This window comes from Naumovozyma castellii, chromosome 1, assembly GCF_000237345.1.
Source record: "Naumovozyma castellii chromosome 1, complete genome".
Classification (NCBI taxonomy): domain Eukaryota; kingdom Fungi; phylum Ascomycota; class Saccharomycetes; order Saccharomycetales; family Saccharomycetaceae; genus Naumovozyma; species Naumovozyma castellii.
In genome coordinates this window covers 800,713-819,656 of record NC_016491.1, presented here as the reverse complement: position 1 = coordinate 819,656, position 18,944 = coordinate 800,713, and the positions used below count along the sequence as shown (strand labels likewise).

Below are 18,944 nucleotides of genomic sequence, written 5' to 3'. Positions count from 1 at the left end.
GGGACAGTACAATATTTCATATGTATGAGGTACACAAAGCTTCATTCAACGCAGATCTTCGTATGAATTGAAGAAGTCTTTTGGTTTTAGAGAGTATGTTTTTATGAAGAGTCAAAGAACCATGACCTATGTAAAAATATATTTAAACAAAAAAATGGACGCGACCGGAATCGAACCGATGACCTCTTCCTTGCAAGGGAAGCGCGCTACCAACTGCGCCACGTGCCCTATTTTAAACTTTTTAAGTTTTGAAGTTCTTTATAAAGCAGAAATAAGATCAGCTGATCTTCACAATTTAACAATAACAAATTCTCGAACATGCTTAATTAAACCTTTTATTGTTATCATATTTTATTGCCAATACGTATCATCATAAATAAATAAAGTAGTATAGTATAGTCTACATTTCGATGTATATATACATCTCTGTAAAAAAAGATCCTTTTTTTGGGAATCCCTTTATGGGTTGACATCACCAGCAAAGGTACCGTTTGCTCTTTGTTCATCCCATTTTTCAACCCAGTCTACTGGACATAGTGCAGAATACGTCTTCCAAAACACTTTGCATGGAGCAAAATCTTCACCTTTGATGTTAATACACTTGTGGTAATCCACATACGCCTGCCAGCAATGTTTGGTTTGATTCTGTTGTGGAAATCTGGCATCAAATCCGACAGTATGTAATGGCGATTCTGTTTTATCAGACATTGTTGGTTATTATTCTTGATAAGTAAGTACTTGGTTTAACTCCTAGCGAATTGAAGCAAAAAAGATTTAAGTAGTTTATTGTTTTCTTTATAATACTAAGTGTAGTTAAGTGCTTTTGTAAGGGGCCAGTCCGACCAATATGGGCTTTATCGGTAAATTTCTCGATGCGCGCGAAAGCCGCCCAGCAAGTTAAGATCATATTCTCATTGGTCCGATGTCACATGTGTTAGTGAAATTTGTAGAGAGATGGGATTATTGATTACATGAGTATACTACGTAATACTTACTGAAACATGGTCATTGCCTTTTCCACCAGATCTGTATTGTTCTGTCTGTCCAACTCACTTAGCAGACGTATTAATTGAAAACACATGTCCCATGATTCCGATGCCTTACTGGAGTCTGTGGCGTTTGCCGCACTAGTGACTAGAAGTCTTAAAATTCGTAACATTAATTCCTCATCTTTGACTAAGCTCAGCACTGAATGCTCCGATCTAAATTGTGAAACTTCTTCTTCTTCAGGTATAGGTGCTTGCGATTGGTTTTCATCCATTCTTAAATCCTGTACTAACTCCGAATCGTCATAATTAATAAACACTAGCAGTAAAACACCCATAATTTTAGCCTCGTTCCCCTCCAAACAAAATGCAAGTAGATCCCTGGGAGTCATTTCCAGTCCAGAAAATATCTTGTTCCAATATTTCGTCTCCATTTTTCTTAAGCAATTACTTATTATCTCGAGTAAATCAGTATGCTTTCGAGGTGTTGCAGTACTGCCTTCAACATTATCACATAATTTTACTAGTGCCAATATACCATCTAGAGGCTGATTCATCAAAACTTTGGATGAAAGTATCTTTTCGAGTGCAAACTTGTAATGTTTCAAAGACTTATATTCTAAGGTAATCTCTTCTGGATCCACTCCTTCATCTAATTCAGCAGTAATCACTTTATCTAAATAAATTTCGTGTTTCACTAATAATCTGGAAAATGTGGAGTTAAAGACACATTTTAATGAATAGATTGTAGCTGTCTCGGGAGAAATTGAAATTGGATATAAATTTTCCTCTAATGGTATAGTCAATGAAGCCTTCTTATCCTCCCATAATGATTCCAATTTGTAAACAACGCATTCATTTTTTTGAATTAAAAACACTTCATCATTTAAAACATCAACAATTCTTTCAATATTGTTTAATAGGATGACTGATTGCCATTCCTCCGCATTTAATTTTCCAATCTTGAATATCTTATGATCAGATAAAAATAATAGTCCATCCCTATAATTTGTTATCCATTCGATATGTTTCACATTGACATCCGTTGGGATTGTCACGCTGGCATATTGATGAAATTTTTTTATTATATTTATTCCACTTGGATGGACAACAGATATTACATCAATTATCATAATTTGCGAATTAGTAACCAATATGATCTCAGCGGTCTTGAAAAATTTCTCCGTTTGTACTTCGATAGAAACGTTTTCTTTAGGTTTTATCTTCAGTAATTTGTATCTAAATAGGGTATTAACATGTACACTGAAAACTGTCAATTGCTCGGGGATGTCGAATTCCCATATACTGTAAGTTGAAAGTTCATCAGCTTTAATGCCTTGTAATGGGAATCTAAAACATTGTAATGCCCTTGTCCCATCTTCTCTCGCAAGGTGGCAAAGTAAATACGTGTTTCCTAGCCAATGCATGTCTAAGATTGTGATGTTACGAAAGTGATACCATATGTTTGTTTCCAAGTTCTGCAGTAATAACATGTTCTTATTGGATATATATGTCGACAAAAGTTTTAAGCTGGCGTTAATTCTTACCATTGTGAGAAGATTGTTCAACGTCTTTGTCGGAAGTTTTATATTCTGGAACGCATCATGATGAATACTAATATCGGCTGAAGGAGAAAAGACAATAATATCATTGTTTTTATCATGTAAAACATGTGGTTTTGATGCACGGAAATCTGAAAATGTCTGTTGTGATTCTTTCCATAATTGCCAAAATTCAAAATCACCTGTTGAAGCCACAGTTAGTAGTGATTGATCTAAGCACATAATATCCGAATAGTCTAAATTTTTTTCGAGTAATTCATCATCTGAGTTGGTGGAAAATAGTAGGTTTCCTAAATTGCTGAAAAAATGAAGATTATTATTCTTGGAAACTATTGCTAAAGTTTTCTCATTTAGTTGCTTGCATATTTTAATTTTCATTGTGGTTGACCACGAATAGGTTATCTTTTTCAATTTAGGGTCAAAGAAGTCTAAATGATCTTCAAATACAAGCGTTACTTTTCCATTAAATTCAAAACTTGAAATTAAACCACTCTTATTGAGTATTGTGGTAGTTGTTGCCGTCTGGTTTTCCGCATCGATTTCGTTTACAGTTATGCTGTTATCTTCTTTACTCTCTGAAATCACCAGTAAAAGTCCATTGCAAATGCAAATCTGTTTACAATTTTCTATCTTGATTAATGAATTCTTGTTCAATTTGAAGTCTACCAAATTTAATATTTGCAACCCATGAGGAAACAAGACAAGCAGATTTTCTTCGAATTTACCGTCACCTTCTTTAGAGAATCTTTTGAATCCTAATATACTTACGATCTCGAAATCAAATTTCAAGACAATTTTTAGCCTTAATTCTAATTTCTTCACAGGTATCTCCTCTAAATTTTCATTATTTGATGATAGAAAATTTAAAAATCCTCTTGCCTTTGTTACAGTATACCCATTCTGAATAATTTTAGATGAATTATTCTTTTCGAATACTGTTAGAGTATCATCATCTGAATCATTATCATAATCATGGTTTATATTATCTCGCAGTTCAATAGGATTGACAATAGGAATGCCGTACTCTTGAAATATGGTCAGGCTGGTAGAGTTTTTCAATATTTGATATGCAAGTACATAATTCTTATCTGTAACCACGTAAAATACCACTTTCCCCTGTGGCCATGCTTGACAATCTACTTCTCTTTCAGATAAGAATGCCTTCACAGGTTCAGTCAATGACGTGGAAGTAGCAATGAATCTATTAACTCCAAATTCATCAATGGATTCTTTACTTCTCTCGTGTGCTTCCACCAATGCCAATGGCTTAAAGTTATAAATTGATACTCTTGCTGGATGAAGGTATATAAGGGCGTTGGAGGAAGGTAATGGTAATATCTGTTTTATTTCATTATCATTAATTTCCAGTTCTGGAAGGTCCGTGGACCTTGGAGCTACTGTAAACTTCTGAGGGGGACAAACAGGCCATAAATGCATTATCTATCAGATGATATCCTTTGGTGTGGAGCAGGCTTTCTTTTCTTCTCCTTACCCTTTGTTTGAATGGATGATGTGCTTCTCCTATTGTCATGTTGTCATGTATTCGGTCCCTTTGCCTCTCTTGGCTCTGATCCTCTCGGCGCGAGTTTGGAGAGATATGGATATGGCATAAACTGTTCAGTTTATATTCAAAAGAATGTTTAGCATTTCAGGTATACACTTATGAATAGATAAAATTCAGTAGCTTAACTTCAATGATGATTGATACATAATACTTGAAAAGAAAATTTAAATAAAGATGGTAGATTATTTGAGTGTCCTTTTAAAATAGTTATAGATGAGATATGAACTAAAAATTACAATAAAAAGGTTAATAGAAGGAGAAATGTTGTAGGGGTTAATATTTCAATTTGAAGCCCGTTATTTTGTGATTTTGTTGAAGTTGTTTGGGTTGTAGTAGATGAGGATGAAGAGGATGAGGATGAAGAGGATGAGGATGAAGTTGATGAGGATGTTGATACTCTTTTTGATTGGGAAGTTGAAACGGATGAGGAACTGGAACTTGTCGTGCTGGGACTAGTAGAACTGAAAGTGGATGAAGGTACTGAGGAGGAGGATATCGATGGTTGTGAGGTTTGCTTAACGACATCCGAAGATGGGCTAGCGACGGTAACTGTTAAAAACTGTTCAGGGAGGTAAATAGTAGTTGCTGAAGCATCTGATAATAATGACAAATACCATGGAAAGGCTGTAATGAAAGTTTGAAATTGAGTGAAGGGGAAAGTGCTTGCGATATCCGCTTCCAAATCTGCTGTTGAAGGTAGGAAAGCAATATGATAATAATAGTCAGCAACTGCTTGAGGAAGAGTTAACTTCATTTCCCCCATATATGATGTATATTGAGCCAATTTCACTTCGAAATCTTGTAAGAAGGCAGTGAAGAAGGGCATATCAACTGCAGCAGCAGAGTTTCTTGCTCTTTGCATGTCGATGGAATTAATACTTGCGGTAGCCGCCGAGTCCCCTGAATCTTTGGCCTTTAACACAATAGTTGGTTTGGTGATGGTATCAGTAGAAATAGAACTCACAAGTGTGAAAAAGCTCAATATGGAAAGTGTTTTTAAAGCGAAAGTGTTGTATCTCATTGTTTCTATTTAGATCTTACTACGATGGCTTAAGCGTTGAAACGATAAGATAAGGGGAAGTCTCTATTGTTAGAAAACAATGGTTCTTCAAATGGAATGGAGTTTTCAATGAACAATCATCATCAATAAAAAATTTGATGTTAAAGAGTTTTGCAGCATCATTATGAGTTTCCTAATTAGGTTCTCAATGAGATGAAAAATTTAAGCGCCCAGAGCGAAGAAATAATATAATTTTATTATATGTCTGAAAACTATAACTAAAGCAAAACTAAATCAAAGTAGTTATATATTAAGGAAGTATTAGAAGGGAAGGTATCGTTATGTGTAAAATGCCATGAATTTATTGTCATATGTTTTTAAATATCCTGAATTTAAAAGAAGTAAGCCAGATTGATTATTGCTAAACACAGGATTGGAACTCCTGTTGCGCCTGCTCCATCAGATTGGTTAACTGTGTCAGATGTTGTTTTCTCCGAGTGCTTTGTGGATATTGAAAGTGGTACTGAGGAACTTGACGTATTCTTGTAATCACTTGTCGTTGAAGAATTTTCACTTTGAACGGAAGATGTTCGGTTCTGTATATATCTTGCAGATGTAGAAGTAATTGGATATGATAAAGTACTGTTCCCTGATGAGTTCCTCATTGTGTAAGTGGATGTTGGAAAGTTGCCTTCCAATAGATCGGCAACCAAATATGAATCATTATGTGATGAAGTCGACGATGTTGTTTCCTGTGAAACTAGATATGATGAGGGAAGCTCCAACAAAAACGTTTGTGAAGCAGCATTGGCGTTAAATACAAAGACAGTATTCTCCTCGATCGCACCTACTTGTGTAACATTATTGTTCTTATTCTTCTGTAACGTTATCGTTTGTGAGAGTACCGGAATGGCTATTATCTGTATAATTGACTGTAAGAGCAGCAATTTCATTTTTTTTCCTGGGATATTAATAAATATTGTTTCAGCCTTGTCGGGAGTTTATAATTACCTGATGGTATGGCTTGCCCAACGGAGTCACTATTTATATATTTGGTATAGCGTTGAGTGCATTTCGTGTAATCTGTTATCGATGTAGTCGTTCATTGTCAGGATTGTTTCAGACGAAACTCGCGTGGGAATTCCCGACGCATTCTCGATCAATCGCGAAAATAAAAGACGTCATAGTCATAGATGTTCCGCCATTTGCGTTGATACCTGGGATCTAGATCAAGAGATTGTCTTTGAGAAAATGATCGAAATAGCTTTGAGTCGTTAGTAGGCCATCTAGACCACCATTGGCGTTTCTTGAGCAGTGGTTTTTAAAAATAACTTGTATATTTAAATTTTTTAATAAGTTGACAAAAAATGGCACAAGGTGTGTACCAAATATGTTGGGAATATTTCTTCAGAAAAGGCCCTTACTATTGAAAAATGGAGGAAAATGTATCATGATTTTTTTATTTATATGTTTCTGAAGAATTTTGAACTTCAAAGATTTTATAAAATTTATAAATAGCTAAATTTGGATTTACAAAAATAAATATTGAATTTTGTAACATTAGTTTTTAGGTTAATTTACAAAATCAAAGGTCTCTGACCATGGTTTTATTTTCTAAAGTAACTTATTTCCCTCTCTTCAACAATATTCTTTAAAATTTTAGAAAATAGCTTCAGGGAAATTCAGGTTGTTTCACCATGCGTTTACGGCACAGTTTAATCAAACACTGTTAAGTATTCTTGAACTCAATATACTTTTCAACTCACTATATGCTTTTCGTTCTTTTACTACTGTTCCGGCGTTTATACATTTACATGCTGATAAAGCCGTTCGCGGTGAAAGAATGAAAGGCTAACCAATAACACGCCCTTTACTCCGACGTCTAATGTAACCCTAACCTATGGAACAAACACCTTCATCTTCTCCAACCTTACACTCACCAAGACATATAAATACGGTTCTACTTGACATTCTTAACCAAGATAAACGTTAACCCTTTCCTTAGTCTGCAGCAAGAACAACAACAATGGTTAAAGTTACAATATTAGGTGCATCCGGTGGAGTGGGTCAACCACTCTCTTTACTTCTAAAGTTGAATAAACACATCACCGAACTTGCCCTATACGACATCAAACCTGTGGAGGGTATAAGCAAGGATTTATCTCACATCAACACCAATTCCGAATGTACAGGGTTCAAGGACTCTGAGATTGGTGAAGCTTTACATGGTTCAGACATTGTCTTGATCCCCGCTGGTGTACCACGTAGACCTGGGATGTCTCGTGACGATTTGTTCAAGATCAATGCTAAGATTGTCAAGAGTTTGGTTGGGGCCACGGGGAAGTTTGCTCCTGATGCTAGGATCTTGATTATTTCCAATCCCGTGAATAGTATGGTGCCCATTGCGGTGGAGACTTTGAAGATGATGGGGAAGTTCCAGGCTGGGAAAGTTATGGGTGTGACTATGTTGGATTTAGTTCGTGCAGAGACATTTTTGGTGGATTTCTTGGGGTTACAGGATAGTTCTAAGAAGAAAGGGTTAGATAAGGGTGCCATGGATAAGAATATTACTGTTATTGGTGGTCATTCAGGGAATACTATTGTTCCTTTGTTTTTGAATAGAGAATTCAGTGATGCTTTAGGATCTCAACACTACGGTGAGTTTATTCATAGAGTTCAATTTGGTGGTGATGAAATTGTTAAAGCAAAGAACGGTGAAGGTTCAGCCACTCTTTCGATGGCATTGGCTGGTTATAAGTTTACCGAGGAGATATTGAAGAGTATTGTGCACGAAAAGAGTCAAGTAGCTACGATTCCTGCGTTCGTGTATCTTCCAGGGGTGCTCAACGGTAAAAAGGTGCAAGATAAATTGGGTAAAGATTTAGAATACTTTGCATTGCCCGTCAACCTTACCAATGGGTGTGTGACGAGTGTGGATGATAAAATCCTAGATCACTTATCCTCGAAGGAGACCCAATTGGTGAAAGTTGCTGTGAGTGAATTGATTGTAAACATCGAGAAGGGTAAGAAGTTTGTGCTGGGGGCAGCCAAGTTATGAGCCGGTGGAACCGGGCCAGATTTCAATATGTCTTTAGTTTCTACATACCTATTATACTTATTTTACCATTATTATCCATCCATCTAGTAGTAATATTTCGTGGGGCCCCGCGTCAATTGAAATATGTTCTCAGAAAACTTCGTGCGAGGGTCTGTTGACCACCCTTATTCCTTCCATTCCTTTGTAGTTCGAGGATCTGCCTGTAGTCCACTCACTCACTACATACAAACACAAGTGGCCTTGCATCAGTGCATTTGTTTCTGTGGTGACAGTAAACCAAGATGAACGTACTAGGAAGGATTAAGTCCATAATGGTCGCTGTGCACAACCCGGAACTGGAGCAGGTCTCTTTGAAGCACGAGCAGAGCCACACAAGCAGCATAGTCATGAAGAAGAGAAGACATGTGCTGCTGCCCACGCCCCAGGAGACGGAATACGATGTGTTAAGACGGACCATCCCAGTGGATGGACTACAAGAACTAAGCGATATGATGCTGGTGTCGTCGCAGGACCCGGACTGCCAGCAGACCACCCTAACAACCACAACCACTACCAAGAGGAAGAGCACCCGTCTGACACAGGACCGGATCGTCAAGATGATCAACTTCGACACCCAGTTCACTCGTCACAGTGGACGCAAGACTCGTATGTATTATCATTTTCATTTCTATTCTTATTCTTCAGTGTGATCCCCCGCGTTAACAGCCAACCCAGACACCGCAGCAAAACAAGCCGTCCAGTAATGGAAGGGAAGGCAAATCTCATTCCATTGGAAGGAAGGAAGGGAAGGGGCTCCTCCCACAAACAAACAATCTCTCATGGATACTTGGATAAAGCCCGGTCAAGTTAGATTCAACATCGAACTTGGTGTGTCTACCACTACTCTACTCACTTACACAAACCACTACTTCGACTCGAGTGACCTGTCCCCCTCCTGAGACCCTTATTTCACAACTCTCTGCAACACTACAAGGGGCATCCATCCATCCGTATTCAACGAGAACAAAACACACGGAAACCCGTAATAGACTATTACATAACACAGAAACTAATCCTCTCACTAGTCGGACAGCCAAGTTTTACCACCACCATTTGCTCCCATATTCTATTTCAAAGATCAAGATAGGATAACTTCACTAAATCCGTTTTGCCGATACGATACGACATTATATTATACAACAGCAATCATGGATCAAAAAACTGAAGAATCTGGTCCCTCTCCTGTAATTACTAACCCGCAAGATTTATTAGTGCGCAAACAAGTATATCGCGGTCATCCATTATTGAATGCAGATGACAGTAATAATGATCCAATAACGATAACGTTCCCGACAACGGAAATTATAGGTAAAGGTTCATTCGGACTTGTCTTTTGTACAACAATAAGAGAAACAGATGAAGTGGTCGCAATAAAGAAAGTCTTACAAGACCGAAGGTTTAAAAATAGAGAACTGGAAATAATGAAATTAATTCAACATCCAAATGTAATTAATTTGAAATATTATTTTTATGAAAAGGATGTTGATGATGAAGTTTATCTAAATTTAATCTTGGATTATATGCCGCAATCTTTATATCAAAGATTAAGACATTTCGTTCATCAACGTCAATCAATGTCAAGATTAGAAATTAAATTTTACATGTTTCAACTTTTCAAATCATTAAATTATTTGCATAATGCGAAAAATGTTTGTCATAGAGATATTAAACCACAAAATATTCTCGTGGATCCAAATTCTTGGAATTTAAAACTTTGTGATTTTGGTAGTGCAAAGCAATTAAAACCAACAGAACCAAACGTTTCTTATATTTGTTCGAGATATTATAGAGCTCCAGAATTAATCTTTGGTGCTACAAATTATTCAAATCAAATCGATATTTGGTCAAGTGGATGTGTAATGGCTGAATTATTATTGGGTCAACCAATGTTTCCCGGAGAAAGTGGTATAGACCAATTAGTGGAAATTATTAAAATATTGGGGACTCCATCAAAGCAAGAAATTTGTGCCATGAATCCAAATTATATGGAACATAAATTCCCACAAATTAAACCAATACCATTAGCAAAAGTATTTAAAAAGGAAGATGAGTTAACAGTAGATTTCTTAATAAATACTTTGAAATATGATCCAATGGAACGATTTAATTCATTACAATGTCTTTGTTCCACTTATTTCGATGAACTAAGATATGGTGAAGGTAAGATAAAAGAAATTACGACAGATTTGAAATTATTAGAGTTTAAAGTGGATGATGAATTGAGTCATTTAACACCAGATCAACTAGAGATTATAAAGCAAAAATTGGCTCTCATACCAATATGATAATTTATTAATTGAAGTTGTTTATTCGTTAGAACTAAAAATCTAATGTCATAATCATGATACCTTACCATCTTCGTGGTATTTATCCCACTACACGTTATTCTCTAATTCAACTGTATAAACCAAAACTACTACGTATATAGTATTATAATAATAATAATAGTCATTAATTCATTATTTAATTCATTATTTGTCAGGAAACTATTAGCAGTAGGAACGGACTTCGGAGGAAAAAACAGCAATTGCAAAATAATTTTCCAGCTTTGAAACTTCAATGACGAAAACTTCAAGAATATCACTTTATTCAATAGACAACTTCTTGTTCAATGCCTACTTAACCATTAACTACGACCTCCCATTACCATTATATATACTATACCACCCTCCAAAAAAAAACGTAACATGTCATATACAGAAACCAATGCACTCCCGCCTCAAATTACCATATCAGAATACTTATTCCATCGACTCAAACAACTTCACATAGAGACCATATTCGGCCTTTCAGGGGAATACAACATGCCTCTCATAGATAAACTGTACCAAGTTCACAATCTACGATGGGCGGGGAATGCCAACGAATTAAACGCCGCATATGCAGCTGACGGTTACGCAAGATTAAAAGGTTTGGGGGTCCTCATCACTACATTTGGTGTTGGTGAATTGTCCGCATTGAACGGTGTGGCTGGTTCATTTGCTGAACATGTGGGACTCCTGCATATCGTAGGGATGCCCCCCACAAGTGCTCAAACGAAACAACTATTGTTGCATCATACTTTGGGAAACGGAGATTATAGTGTGTTTCATAGAATTGCAAGTGATATTGCAGTTTATAATACTGTCATTGATGATACAGATTTGTGCTTTCAAGAAGTGGATAAGTGTATAACGTTGGCGTGGATGGAACAAAGACCTGTTTATATGGGGATGCCCGTGAATCAAGTGAATTTGTTGGTGGACTCCAAGTTTTTAGATATACCGTTAGATTTGGATATGTTTGAGAATGCAACAGAGGTGAATTCGGAAATAACAAATAAGATTTTGCAGAAGATTTATAAATGTAAGCATCCGGCAATTGTGGTGGATGCGTGTACTATTAGGCATGAATGTATTGATGAAGTGGAAGAATTTTGCAGGAGGACAAAATTTCCCGTCTTTGTTACACCAATGGGGAAAGGTGCCATAAATGAAAATACTCCTCATTTTGGAGGTGTATTCATGGGGTCCCTGTCAAGTCCCTCAGTGAGAGAAGTGGTAGATTTTGCTGATTTTATCATTGTCATTGGATCAATGTTATCTGAATTTAGTACATCAACATTCCATTTTGTTTTCAAAGTTAAGGATTCAGTATTACTTTTCTCTGATTTAGTCAAGATTAAAAACTCAGTATATGCTAATATTCATATTAAACCACTTATGAAATCTTTACTTCATTCTTTGGATGAAAGTAAGATAAAATATATCTTTGAAGAGGCTCCCTCAATGATTCTGCCAAAGACCAAAATACCTGACGATGTCTTATTGAGACAAGAATGGGTCTGGAATGAAATTTCCCATTGGTTTAGGGAAGGTGATATAATAATTACAGAAATTGGTACATCAGCATTCGGTATCAACCAAACAAGATTCCCAAATGAAGCACAGGGGATATCTCAATCCTTGTGGGGGTCTTCAGGTTACTCTCTGGGTGCCTGTTTGGGTACTTCTTTTGCCATTCAAGAATTCGAAAGGGAACATAATCATAATTTCCATAGACATACGCAAAATGTCGAAAAGCATCGTGTTATTCTATTTGTGGGGGATGGTGCCTTCCAACTTACCATGCAAGAGCTTTCTACCATTATACGGTGGAATCTAACACCGTATATTTTTGTTCTGAACAATGAAGGTTATTCTGTAGATAGATTTCTGCATCCAGAGGCTAATGCAAGTTATTACGACATCCAACCTTGGAACTATTTAGATCTTATGGCTACGTTTAATGCTAAAAATTATGAAACAAAGAAAATCGTTACCGTCGGTGATTTTAGGGACATGGTCCAAGACCCTTTGTTTGCAATAAATGATAAAATTAGAATGGTAGAAATTCTATTACCATCAACAGACGTTCCACAGGCTTTGGTGGATACATGGAAGTTAGAGAAAGAAAAGCATAAAAGACCTTCAGAATATAGTGTAAGTCCATACTTAGATTCAGATGATCACTCACAATCTTCAGCATTTGTTTCTCCAGCAGAAATCGAAACTGACAGGAAGAGAGCAAGAATAAACACCCCGTGACTATCTAGCTGAAAAACAAATTATATGAGTATGAAAGTGAATCATGAAATTGATGTTACATTGGAAATATATTATTTATTCTGAAGGGCATATAGCATCTTAATTACACTCTGCATTAAAACCAGGTGACAATGGTACCTACATATATTTTTATAGGGTGTATAAGTATTGATAGAATTTAAGAGAATATATTCAAAATGTTATAAATAGAAGATTGCAACTTATCAAGAAACCAATGGTATGGTAATTTGGAACAATACCAAGTTTACTCGGTAAGATATGATAAGTTGTACTTTCCCTTAGTACATGATGATGTTCGCCTGAAGAGAAGTTGTACGTACAATATGTATGTAGGTCATGGATTTCAAAAATTATTGGCGGCGGCTAGAAAACGTAATTAAACGTATCTAGTGACCACGCAATTTTCAAAAATTTTCATCTGCGAAAAAAGTTATAGCGAAGATACAGTTCGAAAAAAGACGACTTTTCTTACACTGTAGTGCTTTTAAGTCTATTTTACATTAGAAGACCAAGGAAATAGTCTGCTTCATTTAGCTTAAACCGATTATCTCTACACCTAAGAAAAATGTCTACTGAAACTGCTTTGTCTTACGCTGCTTTGATTTTGGCTGATGCTGACGTCGAAATTACTTCTGAAAAGTTAATTACTTTGACTGAAGCTGCTAACGTTCCAGTTGAAGGTATCTACGCTGATATCTTTGCCAAGGCGTTGGACAACCAAAACTTGACCAACTTGATGGTTAACTTCTCATCTGGTGCCGCTGCCCCAGCCGGTGTCTCTGCCTCTGGTGCCGCCGCTGGTGGTGCTGCTGGTGAAGCTGCTGAAGAAAAGGAAGAAGAAGCTAAGGAAGAATCCGATGATGACATGGGTTTCGGTCTTTTCGATTAAGGAGTTTCTTACCTTAATTAGGTTTAAAACTTTTAATTTATTTTCCATTTATATATTATAGTCTATAATAATAATAATGTATCTCTTTTTCTTTAATGAACTATAAAGCAATTAAGTAGAGATTTTGTTTAATATTTATTCAATGTTGCAATCAAACTATTGAATATTAATTTGGACAAGACCATACCGATAATTAATAGGCAATTATTTTACTGGCTACCTATAACGTCATAATATTGCTGGAATTGTCTATTTGTATAATGTCAGTACACTTGTAGATGAAAATACAGAAAATATATTAACAATGAAGATGTAGGATTATTATAAGTGATGGCTTCCCATTATAAAATGTACATAAAATATTTCAGAAACAAATCAGTAAAACTTAGCATATGTCTAAGAGTTATCTATTTCTTCTTTTCAGCTTCAGCTTCAGCCAAATCTCTGGCTCTCTTTTCTCTAATACCCTTGTATCTCTTTTCAGATCTGGCTAATCTCAAAGTTCTGTAAGCAGATTCACCGTTGTCTTCAACAGCTCTGGTTTCAACATCAGTAACTGGTTGAGCAATTGGGAAAGTAGCAGCAGTAGACAAAACTTGTTCAACTTCTGGAGTCTTAGCGTTTCTTGGGAAAACAATGATCTTAGATTGGTATTCCTTTAATCTTTGGACATTTAATTCGAAGATTTCTTGGTTGGTGTTTTGACGTCTGTGGTCAACAGCAATACCAATGGTTCTAGCGTAAGCAGCGGTTAAACCAGCAGCCTTAACTTCAGCCAAACTGAAACCTCTACCAGCTCTAACCTTTCTGTTGTATTTGATAGTTGGAGCTCTGACAACAGGTCTCAATAAGTCTAATGGTCTTGGAGCAATCTTAGCAGCTCTGGAAGCTCTAGCACTACGTCTGGAAGCCTTCTTACCAGCTTGGTCAAAGTGAACCTTGACACGTTCTTGCCAGTGCTTTCTGAAGTGGTTCTTCAAAATTGGTAAATTCTTAGAGATAGCTGATTAAAAAAGATTAAATCATAATGTGATTCAATATTTGTTAGTAAAGAGTTCTTTCAAAGTTTTTCAATGATGATATTTGAACATATTTCGGATTATCTGCAGAAACTTCTTTAAGTTATTGAAATAATGTATTCCAAACATTGGTTGGTTTTGTACTGAGGTGCCTCTTAGTATTCTTGTACTCGACATAGCACATATTCATTAGTTATCCTCGATTTAGTTCTTTGATGTACTTTTCTCTCGTAGTTTTAACTTTTCTTTCTTCAAAGCTTCTCCATTCCTTCCAAAATATCGTCAAATCCTCGTGTTGTAGTTATCACATACCCATTTTTACGTTATTTTACCTTGATTTGTTAAAATTTCTACCTAAAATTTAATGAACTGATAATATATATGGGTCAAATATCTCAATATTGACTACTATCATTGCAAGATCCCATATTGCCCGGACCAAATTTCGGTATGGTGAAAGAATGAAATTCCTACAGAAGCTGAGTCCAAAGAATATTTCTCAAATTTTCATTATTTTTCACAACGCGCAAACCCAAAATTATTGGAAAGGTCCAGGTGTTTTTGTGCGGGTATGGGTGTTAACTGGTCTAAGAAAAATATTTGACTGTCTTTAAACCCATACACTCCTTAAAAGTGTTTAATTTTTCTTGTTTTGCTTCAATTATTTAGTTTTTTTGTTCAGACAGACATACTCCTTCCAAGGGCCCTCCCTAAGTTTTCTTTCCGGGAGAACACCTGGGGTGGAACGACACCGGCTTACTGAGGAGCTCTCCTGGTGGTCCTTGCAACTTCCTGTCTAGGCAGTTGTTTCCACAGGTATTCTAGTAATATCCATATTATAGATTTGGCATTATAGGTATATAGAGATATTTTTAAAGAGCCTTTGTAACGTTCAAGTGAAGCAATATAGCAAGAGAATAAGCACAAGATGTCTGCCGTCCCAAGTGTCCAAGTATGTTTGATATGATAAGAGGAAGGATGATAAAAGTTGTGTCCTGAGTTAAGATATTAGTTGAAAATAATTATAGAGCATTCAAAAGAGATACCCCCCAGAAATACGCAAAAATAGAAGAAGGAAACACTCAAAGCTGTGATTGAGAGCTAAAGCCTGACCAATCATAGGAATATTATAGAATAAAAACATTGAAAGACCGTGTCACAGCGACCCCAACGACAGGAGTAACGAAATTTCCCGAATAATGAACCTCAACTAAGAGATGAATGATCAGTATCACCAAACTTATCAATGTTTTCGAAGACCAAATCCGAAGAAGATTGCGATGCAACAGATGAATCTCTTAAAGCACATATCATCTCCATTTTTTTTTCTTTGAATCCTAATACTAACAAAAAATGAAACTGTCTTTCATATTTTTTAATTAGACTTTTGGTAAGAAGAAGTCTGCTACTGCCGTTGCCCACGTTAAGGCCGGTAAGGGTTTGATCAAGGTTAACGGTTCTCCAATCACTTTAGTTGAACCAGAAATCTTGAGATTCAAGGTCTACGAACCATTATTATTGGTTGGTCTAGACAAGTTTGCCAACATTGACATCAGAGTTAGAGTCACTGGTGGTGGTCACGTCTCTCAAGTCTACGCCATTAGACAAGCTATTGCTAAGGGTTTAGTTGCTTACCATCAAAAGTTCGTTGATGAACAATCAAAGAACGAATTGAAGAAGGCTTTCACCTCTTACGACAGAACCTTGTTGATTGCTGACTCCAGAAGACCAGAACCAAAGAAATTCGGTGGTAAGGGTGCTCGTTCCAGATTCCAAAAATCCTACCGTTAAGGAAGAAAAAAGAAAGGGAACATCATATGCTTACTTTATGGTATTTTCTCGTCTCAATTTCATTTTTCTTTTATCAACTGTAATAAAAAATAACCTTTAATTTAAATAAAATGTATATCTTAATATTATAGGTAATAAAAAACGTCAAATAATAATATTGCAAATTTCATTAGATCTTTCTGAATATTGAATATGTGACAGTACGTTTGATGAATTCGATCTTCGACAACATTAACCTGCCATTAGTGTTTGGAATCCACTGTGACACGAAATGTGAAGCTTTCGCATTGTTTTCGCCTATACGCGTAAGATCTTCAAAGAACGCGTGAATAGATGTGATATTTATGCCACTATTAGAACAACCGTTCTGTTACTGGTTAAGACCTTAAAAACACCAGTTGGAATCTATTTCTATATTTGATTCAACTAGGAATATACCAAAAATACGGAAGCATTGTGTCTAATTGAGGAGTTAAAATACAGTTAGGAGATGGAAAAGAAACAATTTAATGAAACACCTACTGCACCATACACTATAGTCACTCATGACTATCCTGCTTATAACTTGACCAAAATATTGGAACAAGCTAAGGGTATAATCAAGAGCGTGGAGGGGACTCGAGTTGTTACTCCCATAGGGCAGGATGAAGAATTACAAGAACGTGCTGGCACTACAAATAATGATTCACATCAATTACGAGAGCTTGTAGATACGACATCGATACTGATTAAATATCTAAATGAATCTATCCATGAAACACAGCAATTGAAGTTAAAGAATATGATACTGCAAACTAATAACGGCTCCCTGGAATCTCGATATGAAGTTGAAGGAAATCTTCAAAAACAGGAATTTGAGCGGTTAAAATGCCAACTGAACCATGAGAAACAGACATTACTTGGTAGATTACAATTGAAAGATGAAAAAGTAAGGAAATATAAGAAAAAGATAAGAGACAAGAATGGAGAAATAAATAGGCTATTGAAGATCTTACATGATAATTCCATTAGTGACGCGTCACACCTTTCTGTTATTGAAACACAAGGATCAACAACTACATCATCAAGGATTAACACTCCTAATGGATCGTTTAGGGTAAAGACAGGAATGTTGAAAACCTTGGGTGCTCTAGCAACTCAAGTATTAAATGAAGGCAACGAAGATATTTCAGAAAACCAAACCATCCTAGAACCGGAAGATAAATTTCATGATCCTGATGTAACTGAGCCTGAAATGTTGATCTTTTCGCATAATACTAATCCATCAATAAGGATCCTAGCTAGTCAAGGAAATTCTGGCTTTGAAAATGCTAATGAGGGGGACCTACCTCCAGAGACAAGCGAAACCATCGTGAAGGTTACTTCCATGAAGCAATTACCAAAACTAAGAACTTTTAACGCTATCAACAACGACCTGAAAGATGTAGTTTGAAGTCCAATAGAATTGAAGAGGGTATTGTTTGTAACAAGCAGCTTGACTGATCTATATATATTAAGACCATCGACAATTTTTATGACTTCATTTTTTCTTAAACTCCGACGACATACGTTCCTGTCACATTCCATCTGAATTGGGTATGAGAACGATTAGTTTTATTGAAACATTCGTATTGTAATTTTAATTCAACTCAGTAAGTCAAATTCTTAAATGAACAAATTATAACAGACAGACAAACATATATATATTTAGCGTTACACCCATTTACGCTAACCGGATAATAATACTGATAACACAGAAAAATTATACATTCAATATATAAAGAGTTCCTATTCTACTTCTATTTATTAATATATTCATGAAAGATGTTTAACATAATATATGATCCTTTAATGGGAACACATTACAATACAACGAACAACAGACAATAGGTACCTCGTAACATCCACGGAATATTATTCAATTGTTTAAGTAGGTGGATGGATCGATACCTTCTTCTGGAAATTCAGCTATTTTAACATCAAAACGTTCTTGAATCTTGGCTAGGACTTCTTCTTCTTCCTTGGAGGAAACAAAAGAAATAGCCAAACCTTTAGTACCGAATCTACCTGCTCTACCAACACGATGTAAGTATTGGTCAGCTTCTGTGGTTAAATCGTAGTTAATAGCCAAATTAATACGTTCAATATCAATACCTCTACCGAAAACATCAGTAGAAACACAGATACGTTTTTCGAAATCCTTGAAGGCCTTATAACGAGCGATACGTTCCTCTTGTTTCATATGACCATGTACAGTGATAGCTGGGAAATTCGAGTCATTCAATAATTTAGTCAATTCATTGGCTCTGTTTGTAGATTTAACAAAAATGATGACTTGGTTAAATTCTAAGTCATCTAATAGTTGTGCCAATTTACGGTTCTTTTCACGTTCTTCCAATCTAATATAGTATTGTTGTAGACCATGTAAAGTCAGTTTGGCTTCATCATCAACGAAAATTTCCAATGGATTT

General features: G+C 36.0%; 11 protein-coding genes and 1 non-coding gene across 12 annotated transcripts; 6 read left to right on the top strand and 6 right to left on the bottom strand.

Moving 5' to 3' along the window:
* Positions 1-155: 155 nt before the first annotated feature.
* NCAS0Atrna4A lies at positions 156-228 on the bottom strand. The gene has a single exon. It is a non-coding gene; the product is annotated as a tRNA-Ala (tRNA).
* Positions 229-459: 231 nt separating this feature from the next.
* On the bottom strand, positions 460-708 carry COX12 (cytochrome c oxidase subunit VIb; the record flags this gene model as incomplete). The annotated part of the gene is made up of 1 exon (XM_003673303.1): positions 460-708. One exon carries the CDS (start codon positions 706-708, stop codon positions 460-462), a length of 249 nt encoding a protein of 82 aa, XP_003673351.1.
* A 283-nt stretch (positions 709-991) lies between these two features.
* Positions 992-3,985, bottom strand: RIC1 (Ric1p; the record flags this gene model as incomplete). Its single annotated transcript, XM_003673302.1, has 1 exon — positions 992-3,985. One exon carries the CDS (start codon positions 3,983-3,985, stop codon positions 992-994), a length of 2,994 nt encoding a protein of 997 aa, XP_003673350.1.
* Positions 3,986-4,344: 359 nt separating this feature from the next.
* AFB1 (Afb1p) lies at positions 4,345-5,133 on the bottom strand (the record flags this gene model as incomplete). Its single annotated transcript, XM_003673301.1, has 1 exon — positions 4,345-5,133. The coding sequence occupies one exon, from the start codon at positions 5,131-5,133 to the stop codon at positions 4,345-4,347; it is 789 nt and encodes a 262-aa protein (XP_003673349.1).
* Positions 5,134-5,504: 371 nt separating this feature from the next.
* On the bottom strand, positions 5,505-6,065 carry NCAS0A04030 (uncharacterized protein; the record flags this gene model as incomplete). The annotated part of the gene is made up of 1 exon (XM_003673300.1): positions 5,505-6,065. One exon carries the CDS (start codon positions 6,063-6,065, stop codon positions 5,505-5,507), a length of 561 nt encoding a protein of 186 aa, XP_003673348.1.
* Positions 6,066-7,138: 1,073 nt separating this feature from the next.
* Positions 7,139-8,170, top strand: MDH3 (malate dehydrogenase MDH3; the record flags this gene model as incomplete). Its single annotated transcript, XM_003673299.1, has 1 exon — positions 7,139-8,170. One exon carries the CDS (start codon positions 7,139-7,141, stop codon positions 8,168-8,170), a length of 1,032 nt encoding a protein of 343 aa, XP_003673347.1.
* A 1,187-nt stretch (positions 8,171-9,357) lies between these two features.
* Positions 9,358-10,494, top strand: NCAS0A04010 (GSK family serine/threonine-protein kinase; the record flags this gene model as incomplete). Its single annotated transcript, XM_003673298.1, has 1 exon — positions 9,358-10,494. The coding sequence occupies one exon, from the start codon at positions 9,358-9,360 to the stop codon at positions 10,492-10,494; it is 1,137 nt and encodes a 378-aa protein (XP_003673346.1).
* A 402-nt stretch (positions 10,495-10,896) lies between these two features.
* Positions 10,897-12,774, top strand: THI3 (branched-chain-2-oxoacid decarboxylase THI3; the record flags this gene model as incomplete). Its single annotated transcript, XM_003673297.1, has 1 exon — positions 10,897-12,774. The coding sequence occupies one exon, from the start codon at positions 10,897-10,899 to the stop codon at positions 12,772-12,774; it is 1,878 nt and encodes a 625-aa protein (XP_003673345.1).
* A 586-nt stretch (positions 12,775-13,360) lies between these two features.
* RPP1A (ribosomal protein P1) lies at positions 13,361-13,684 on the top strand (the record flags this gene model as incomplete). Its single annotated transcript, XM_003673296.1, has 1 exon — positions 13,361-13,684. One exon carries the CDS (start codon positions 13,361-13,363, stop codon positions 13,682-13,684), a length of 324 nt encoding a protein of 107 aa, XP_003673344.1.
* A 407-nt stretch (positions 13,685-14,091) lies between these two features.
* Positions 14,092-15,019, bottom strand: NCAS0A03980 (60S ribosomal protein eL13; the record flags this gene model as incomplete). Its single annotated transcript, XM_003673295.1, has 2 exons — positions 14,092-14,687; positions 15,016-15,019. The coding sequence occupies 2 exons, from the start codon at positions 15,017-15,019 to the stop codon at positions 14,092-14,094; spliced, it is 600 nt and encodes a 199-aa protein (XP_003673343.1).
* Positions 15,020-15,631: 612 nt separating this feature from the next.
* RPS16B (40S ribosomal protein uS9) lies at positions 15,632-16,494 on the top strand (the record flags this gene model as incomplete). The annotated part of the gene is made up of 2 exons (XM_003673294.1): positions 15,632-15,655; positions 16,087-16,494. The coding sequence occupies 2 exons, from the start codon at positions 15,632-15,634 to the stop codon at positions 16,492-16,494; spliced, it is 432 nt and encodes a 143-aa protein (XP_003673342.1).
* Positions 16,495-16,984: 490 nt separating this feature from the next.
* On the top strand, positions 16,985-17,926 carry NCAS0A03960 (uncharacterized protein; the record flags this gene model as incomplete). The annotated part of the gene is made up of 1 exon (XM_003673293.1): positions 16,985-17,926. One exon carries the CDS (start codon positions 16,985-16,987, stop codon positions 17,924-17,926), a length of 942 nt encoding a protein of 313 aa, XP_003673341.1.
* Positions 17,927-18,944: the final 1,018 nt, after the last annotated feature.